The sequence below is a fragment of the Aegilops tauschii genome, chromosome 3 (assembly GCF_002575655.3).
Source record: "Aegilops tauschii subsp. strangulata cultivar AL8/78 chromosome 3, Aet v6.0, whole genome shotgun sequence".
Lineage (NCBI taxonomy): Eukaryota > Viridiplantae > Streptophyta > Magnoliopsida > Poales > Poaceae > Aegilops > Aegilops tauschii.
This window is the reverse complement of record NC_053037.3, coordinates 50740732-50749305: the sequence shown is the minus strand read 5'-3', so window position 1 is coordinate 50749305 and position 8574 is coordinate 50740732. Positions and strand designations below refer to the sequence as shown.

The following is an 8574-nucleotide window of genomic DNA, read 5'->3' as shown; positions in this document are numbered from 1 at the left end:
TTCTATTTTTTATATTTACAATGCTTTAATGACTGTATTACCAGATTGGATATAACTGTACCTGGCAGCAACGCTGTCGGGTGCGGCAAGCCGCACTTCCTACCTAGTATTTACTATGACTTGTAACAACCTATGTGCTGAGATCCATTTCTGTTTCTGTTGATATGTTTGAGAAAGGTAGAATGATTATTCGAGAAAAAACTAAAGTAAAATGACATATTCATCCTAGAAACAGGGAGTTTCAAATTATTCCGGTTATTATGAGGTTCCACTGTTTCTATGTTGTATTAATCCGAGGGATCTTACAGATCAAGCCTAAGATAGAAGGCCTCGCCCAGGCTGGCCATTTTTCTGCACTACTCGTTCGATGTATATTGCCAATAACATGTCATGTTAACAGGCAATGGCCGTAAAGAAAATGATGGCAACTAATGTTGAAGACTTTGTAGTAGAGATGACAACGCTAATGCTAAATATAAATCATAAATATAATAGCAGCAACTAAGGACTGGTGAGGTTGTTGGATGGTCATACAGTGTGAAGTCGTTGGATTAGCAAACAACCATTGTGCGTCGGGCTATCTCTTTGTTTCAGCGTCGTACTAGCCAGCTCCTTAGCGAACAAATGTTCGATCCTCTTGAATGAGCACTGTCCAGGGGAGGTCTAGAACGGTATAAAGCATGTGCGGGGTGTGGCAAATGCTACTTTCGAAGACAAATACCGGGGGCTACCAACCCCTGAAGGGAGACTGAAGGACAACCAGTTCGAACCGATAATGCAAAGGTTTGAGAAGAGGCTCACAAACTGGTTGGAGAAATACATGTTTCAAGTTGAAAAGAAATCTCGCCGCTCAAACCCTGCCTACATGCGTTATGGGGGGTGTTCAAGATGTCACAGGGCTTCTGCTAGAAGTATGAAAACTAGTTAGGGACTTCTCGTGGGGTGATGAATTTGGGCAGTGAAAGGTCCACTTGATGGCCTGGAATAAAATGGTCAAGGCGAAAGGCGCAGGACGAATTGGCTATAGGCACATGCACCTTCTTCAATCAAGCACTTTTGGTCATGCAAGCGTGGAGGCTTTTCCCAAAACTGGATATTTTGTGTACCAGGGTTCTGAAGTCAAAATATTTTCCCAATGGGCCGCTCCTTGATACCATTTTTGCTTCCAATGCATCACCTCTGTGGCAAAGGATAGAGTTCAGGCTTGAATTGTTGAAGGGATTGTATGGAGATTGGAAATGGGCAGATCTCCCAATGTCTCATGATCAGTGGATTCCACGCCAACAAGGTATGAAAGTCACCTCTTTAGCCTGAAGGACAAGATTACGATGGGTAAACCAGCTGATAAACCCAGAGGACACACAATGGAATGCTGACCTGATATGACAGATTATCCATCCTTACGACCGGCGATTTGCAACTGTAGATTGCCGTCGTGGATGACTGTATAGATTGGCACTACGAGAAAACTGGGGTCTTCACGGTTACAAGTGTGTATAAACTGGCACTCTGGCAGTACAGCTAAAGCAAGATGGAGATAAGGCAGAGAGCAGCGCCGATGCAGGAACTGACTGGCTAGCAGTAAATCTGGGAAACGATCCGGAAACCAAATGCACCACAGAAAATTTAGCTGCGGAATCATTTGGCATGCAAAATAACCAAGGGCTCTGACGCGGTAGTCCGGGGCGCTGACGGAATGACGATCGTTTCTATGGCATGTAGAATACCAAACTGTATCACCACTGAGGAATCTGAAGCTTGGGCGCCTCGACTGTGAGCTGAATCTTGATAACCGGCACATGGTCGGGGAAGGTTCAGCTCTGATTGTGCAGCGGTGGTGGTTGTAACACTCATTCTGGAAATTTATAAAGCTCTCCTGCCACTAAAACGGTATAGGATTGTTGATCAATTAGATAGAGCTATTTGTCTGTGTGAATGCATACATTTAGTTATCTCTTAGTATATTACAAAGTTTTCATCTAATTACATAAGTTGTTTTGTACCTGAGCCAGCTAGGATGAAATCTTGGTTTAGCTTTTTTTCTAAGAAACATTTCACATGCATGTTTCATCGATATTTCAAGTGTACAGTTCACCTCTTTTAAATGACTGGCATTGCTCCTTAACTTTATTTCTATTGCATTACAATGCTTTAGGTATGCTATTTTCTTGGGATTACTCACCCAGAGAGGAGAAAGATGCATGCTTCGGTGGATCATCTTCCATAGGCTGGTCGGTGCTATCAGATTAGGCACATGTGGTCAACAAATAAAAAGATCAGACACATGACACATAAGACATGTTGTAGGTATGCAGGTATATGATCCTGCATTAACCACTAGTCTATTAGTCAAATTTTCTGACAGGCACATGACAGAACTCTGGCTGCTAGTGTTATCAGATCACTACGGGCACATGACACACTACCAGATACGGCATTACCTTCCACTTCATTTTCACCAGCCAATTGTTGCCACCAAAAATTTACCAGCAGGCAAAAGACAACTACTGCAAATCACTCCATCAGTGCATGGCTTTGTGTTGCAGTTTCTGCTCCACGCATCATCAAGATCCCGACGCCAAAGGTTTTACTACCTCCTAATTACCTTTACCCACTAATCTAGACTATTCAAAAACGGTGAACACTAATGACTCTGCCAGTGAGTACTCCAAGACCCTTTCACCATAACCCACGTCAAACTCCGGAGTACCAAAATAATGTACTAACTTGATCACCTGCTATTAGAGAAAGGAAACAGAGTGCAAAGCTGTGAGCAATAGACTATGCAAACATAACAAGGAGGTAAATATAAAGGCACCTATAGGAGGGGGATTTTTGCGGATTAAATTTCTTAAACGTGTGGTGCTTGAAAATTTCGCTTGCATCAGTCGATTCGAAATGTAGTCGGAGACTGGGGCAACGTGACGAGAACAAGTGAGGAGTGTCAATGTGACAAGAGCAAGTGAGGGCGTCCCAGTGCCTCCACCGCCCAGGTGGCCCCGTCCCGGTCGCTCTCTTTCGACAAGTTCGCAAGGACACCCCGACGCCAAGGTCACATGTCCCTCTTGCCGCCAGCAAGGCTTATCCTCTGCCTCTCCTCCCCACTATCTTTTACTTCATCTCACAACCCTAATCCGGTTCACTCGATCGACCGCAGGACGTCGTCCTCATCAATCCGCTCTCATCCACAAATTTCATCGATAAATTTGCAATTAAGCTCGCGTTTAGTTGGTAAGTGCCATCTTGCTGGCTGGTGGTGGAAGGTTTGCAATTCTAAAGAATTTCTGATACAAAGTTTGCCCTAACTGTTCGTTGCCCCAACTTAACCAATTGTTGACATAAAATACTCCCTCTGTCACCGTCGTATTAAAGTTCACAGACATCTCATTTTCCATTGCTTCTACAGCTGCTTCACTGATAAGATATCACTGCACCAGATTCCCTTTGAAGCATCAGTGCGTGACAGCCTCAAGTCCTGATGGCTGCCCCAGGGTGACAGAAAGGGCATCTCTAGTACCCCTTTTAGGCTGATGATATTGGTAAGCTAGTCTGTGCTGGTGTTGATATTGGTAAGCCAGTCTTGTATTGGTAAGCAAATCAACAAATGAAGATGATGCATATAGGTAGGATCTAGTAAAGGTATGCTGCTACATGAAATGATAGGTGCCAGATGATATCCTAGCGTTTTCTAATACCGAGGATTTTAAGTGGAAACAATTTTTTATGCTGCTGGGACTTGACACCATGTTATGGATTATAGAGCAACCGAAGCAAACATGATTTTGGTATCCATTAATGATACAATCAAGTTAATGATTTAAAGATATCCGTTAATGATTTAATCAAGTGACCCTGCAGAAGCACGAACCAGACATGTCCATAAAGTTTGGAGAAATCTTTCTCATAAAGTTACGCTACATTCTCGAAATATTTCGGTCTTCTATAAAAATATGATATGTTATTGGAGCACTCTTGAAAAAACATATCTTCGATAATATATAAAACTCATGTAACTTTACAAAAGACACCATCTGATTAGTGTGGACCTGTTACATGTTCCGTTGGTAAAAGATACCACATAGTACAATACCATCATAGTCAAGGCACTCCCGCTCATTTAGAAGGTGACACCAATAGTATTAGACATACAATAAACATAAAAATACTAGCATATTTATCATTTCCTATACATACCCATATTATATTAAACGTCTTATAAAAAGTTACAGAGGGAGTATTTCATTAGCAAACTAAAATATGTTGTGTGCATATGTACTTCTCAAATTAACAAACCAATCAACCATGTACTACACCACCATTTCCAGAGCCACCACCTACACTTCCACCAGTTGACCCAACTCCGGTACCTCCCCCACTTCCGTTACCGCCGTTTGCACTGCCATACCCTCCCCCACCACCCACAACATTGCCGGCACGACCAACACCGCTACCACCGCCTTCGCCTCCCCCACTTCCACCTACACCGGCCGCACCACCGCCCCCACCACCGGCGCTTACAGTAACCCCACGATGGCCTATGTGAAATCCGATGCCACCTCTTCCGCCACCACCTGCATGCACACCGCCAGTGCTACCTGCCCCGCCTCCACCTCCACCTATCCCTACATCCACACCACCATGGCCTATATGAACTCCAATGCCACCTCCACCGCTACCACCTGCATGCGCCCCGCCGGTGCTAGCCGCTCCACCTCCACCCCCGCCTATCCCAACATTCACGCCACCATGCCCTATATTGATGCCAATGCCCGCACCTGCTCCACCACCTACGCTTGGGCCACCACCATGGTTAGTAGCAGCTCCACCTCCAAGTCCGCCGCCTATAGCGATGGAGGTGCCGTGCCCGCCATGGCTGATACTCACACCAAAACCTCTGCCACCACCCTTGCCTCTGCCACCTCCGATGGAGAAAGACTTGCTGTCATTGAGGGTGTTCTTGTCCGCATACAGGAGCCTTGCACCAGTAGGCGGGGGAAGTGAGAAGAACACTACTAGAATTGAGATGGCAAGGAAGCAAGAAAAAGAAGTGGCCATGGGAAACTGCGGGGAAGGGTGGTGCAATTGTTGTATGTGTAGTATACACCGATCGATGATATAAGTGGGTAGCTGGTGTAGCTGCCTTTATATATAATCAGGTTATGATAAATAAATCCTGTGGCTCGATAATGCTGTACTGAGTAACCGGCTTCAAGCAAAGGTGGCTTGTAGATGAGCTGTAGAGCACATGCATGGCCAAGAAAATGCTGTTCCGCGTGCACGGAACAATTTCATTTGCTGTCATGCATGTTCGAAAGTGTTGCCCTGGTCTTTTTGAAAAAACTAACGCAGCCATTCACACGTACTTTGATCGACATGTACATGCAAAGTTGAGTTCCACATGACCTTTCAAGCTCATTTTCTCTTTTGTTGCAGCTGTGACAGATAGCTAGCGAATATGTTCTGCTCGAGGGCATGTGCTAAACTAAAGGCATGTACAATGGTGTCTAGTGTAAGAATCTTTTTTGGAACACGGTACAAATGCAAGCGCTTATACATACGCGCATACATTCATCCTTATAAACGCACACATGCATATCCTATCCCTATGAGCAGCTTCGAGAGACTGAGCCGGCATATCATCTCCAACGCCAGTGTCATAAAATGTCTGCAAACGTCCGGACTGACGCGTCCGAACTTTTTTTTTGCCATCCAACGTGATACCGCAAACTTTGGCGGACGGGTTCGCGAGTCGGGATTTCCGTAAATCGTCCACAAACTGGGAGAGATTTGCGGGAGTCCGGACCTCCGCCATGTAGGACTCCGACAATCCCAGCCCACTTTTGTTCCACTCTGTTCCTTCCCCCTTGTTCTGTATCCACACCCTTCTAGCCCAACACTGCCATTCTCCCACTCTACCATTGCAGCCACTGACGCCCCCCCCCCCCCTCCCTCCTGTCTGCTCGGCTTCGACTACGCCGCCGATCACCCCGAATCTGTTCGCAGCTAGGTATCGTCCGCCCCTGCTGACGCACGATAGCGCGATTGTCTAGTTTCAAGCATAACTACCTTGTCAAAGAGAAATTATAGACATCTATACAACAATAAAATCATTGTGTATAATTGTTTGCAAAAATCCATGTATTTCTCTCTCCGCTTTCTCTATTTTTTTCGACCATGAGTCAGAAAACTCAATGTTGACCTTTCTCTATTTTGTACATCACTAAATTTCCGATGTAATGTACTCCCTCCATTCCAAAAAGCTTGTCTTAGATTTGTGTATCTAGACACGTTCTAGTGTTAGATACATCTGTATTTAGATAAATTTAAGACAAGTTTTTTTTTTGGACTAAGGTAATACAAATTGCTACCTACTGTACCAAGATATTTTTTCTGTAAGATTGTAAAGGTAACTGCAATGGAAATTTGCATTGACTTGTTGATGTTATTTTCCAATTTTGCACATATGCTAGGAGTCTGCCTTTTCCTCATGGGGTGTGTACACGCCTAAGGCGGTGACATGATGATCTAAACAAGCTTCGTGTCGCAAAAACTCAAGTCCACACAGTGGATGTGCAAGATTGTCGAGGCCATTGATTCCATGAAGATTCGTTCTAGGAATCTTGTAAAATAGCCTGAACTGCATCCAAAATTTCCCCTTCAAGCCCCTCATGTTTTTCTCAATACACTTCAAACACATATCACTCATATTCCTCCTATTAAAAGCACTTCAAGAATGGCAAATATGTTCAAGCTCACGCATGCAAACACATATAATTTATATCCACCGTTGGATGCATATTGAATGTCCATGATAGATCAGGGACGTCCATATGTGTGTGGAAAACTGTGTTGGACAGGTAGGTGAGTGCCTTAAATTTTACATGCAAGTGTGGTTGTTAATCCGTCACCACGTCATTTTAATGGCTAAATCCTATTCGATGCTTATTGCACGCAACTATCGACAAAACACACCAGACGCTAGAGTCATGGGTCGACTCAATTCGGGAGTCTCGCCGATGGTGTAGCTAGGGGTGGATAAGGTGGTCCATGGACCACACAGAGGTTTCCCTATAGCCTCCATATTAAAGCAAAAAAGGTTATTCTTTATATATAAATAAATAAATTCAAATGGAATGTTCTAGTGCTAAACCAACCTGGCCCAATGGCTTGGCTATGCCACTGGGTCTAATTTTATTTTTCTCTCACTGTGTGCACTTGAATTGATTTAGCAATTTTTTCTTCTCGTTTGTGTTTCTTTGTTTTTTCTGTTTACTTTATACTTTTCAATTTTTTTATGTAATTTTATTTTTATTTTTATTTTTTATTTTCCCAACTTTTTTCATGTTTCCCCATTTCAAGAAATATTTTCTAATTTATAAATAGACAAAGGTATTTAAAAAATTCTTTTAAAATTTTTTACATGAACCTTTGAAAGACATGAACTATTTAAAAATGGCATAGATATTTTTAATATATGATGTTTTTTTAAATGGCATGATTTTTTTAAACTAAATAATTTTTTTATTAAAATACGTGAACACTTTTCAAAATAGATGAACATTTTTTAAATGTGTGAAGATGTCTTAAATGGCATGAACATTTTTTTAAATACGTGAATAATTTTTAATTTCATAAAAAATCTAAAGTACGTAAAATTGTAATATATTTGAAAAAATTATTAAATATATAAACATGCCTCAGTAAAATTTGTGAAACAAAATATTTCAAAATATTTTTTAAACAAAAATTCTGAAAAACTAAAATCTAATAGTATTGGCCGTGCCTTTGGTGGCCCAGTAATCAGAGTATGTGCGCTACCCCACCTATTTATTTGATGCCCTATTTTTAATGGTGGGCGGGAGTTTTTGCAATCTCTCACTGACTAGTTTTTTTCTTTTTTGCACGGGGCTTATTGACTAGTATTGGTATATTTTTGGTCCTGGTAATTGATGAACATGTTCGATCATTTGAGTTTTTTCGTATCGAAATTGTTTCAACAGAGAAATGAAATTAAGATCAAGATATCAAGGCAGCAAGCCTGCGATCAACTTTAATTATTAACTCGTACATGGCGATCGACATAGCTAGGAGTATTGTACATACACCCTCACTAGCTATGGTTTATTCTGGAATATATAACACACACACACACACACACATAAACGATGGAGCATCAATCAAAGTTAGCCAATGCGGGGGGTCTCCGCAACGGTGTCGACGAAGATGCGGACACGGTCGGGCCTGAAGTCCCCGGTCACCGGTGTGCCGACCGGGAAGACCTCGATGTTCTTCACGTCCGGCCTGTCCTTCATGATGGTCTTCTTGGCCTCCTCGATGGACTTCCCAACCAGCTCCGGCCACGACGCCTTCTTGCCGCAGGTGTCGTCCGAGGAGCTCATTCTCGTACTGAGGACCTTATAGATTGTAAGTAGAAATCAAAATAGCCAGCTAAAGATTCACAAAATTGAGACATGCATGGTGAGTACTTACCTGTTGAAGTGAACCACGCACTCTCGAGCCTCAGACTGGTGAACGACGATCCTGATCGAATTCCTGATAGAGAGCTTTGTGTTG

At 42.8% G+C, this 8574-nt stretch overlaps 1 protein-coding gene across 2 annotated transcripts; it reads right to left on the bottom strand.

Moving 5' to 3' along the window:
* Positions 1 to 8024: 8024 nt before the first annotated feature.
* On the bottom strand, positions 8025 to 8574 carry LOC109757333 (subtilisin-chymotrypsin inhibitor-2A). 2 transcript variants are annotated; one of them, XM_073509989.1, is made up of 2 exons: positions 8491 to 8574; positions 8025 to 8406 (listed from the first exon to the last, which is right to left on the bottom strand). In XM_073509989.1, the coding sequence occupies exon 2, from the start codon at positions 8397 to 8399 to the stop codon at positions 8184 to 8186; it is 216 nt and encodes a 71-aa protein (XP_073366090.1). In that variant the 5' UTR covers positions 8400 to 8406; positions 8491 to 8574; the 3' UTR covers positions 8025 to 8183. The 2 variants fall into 2 exon arrangements, with proteins under 2 accessions (XP_073366090.1, XP_040258104.2); XM_040402170.3 differs by having other exon boundaries at positions 8025 to 8414; positions 8491 to 8511.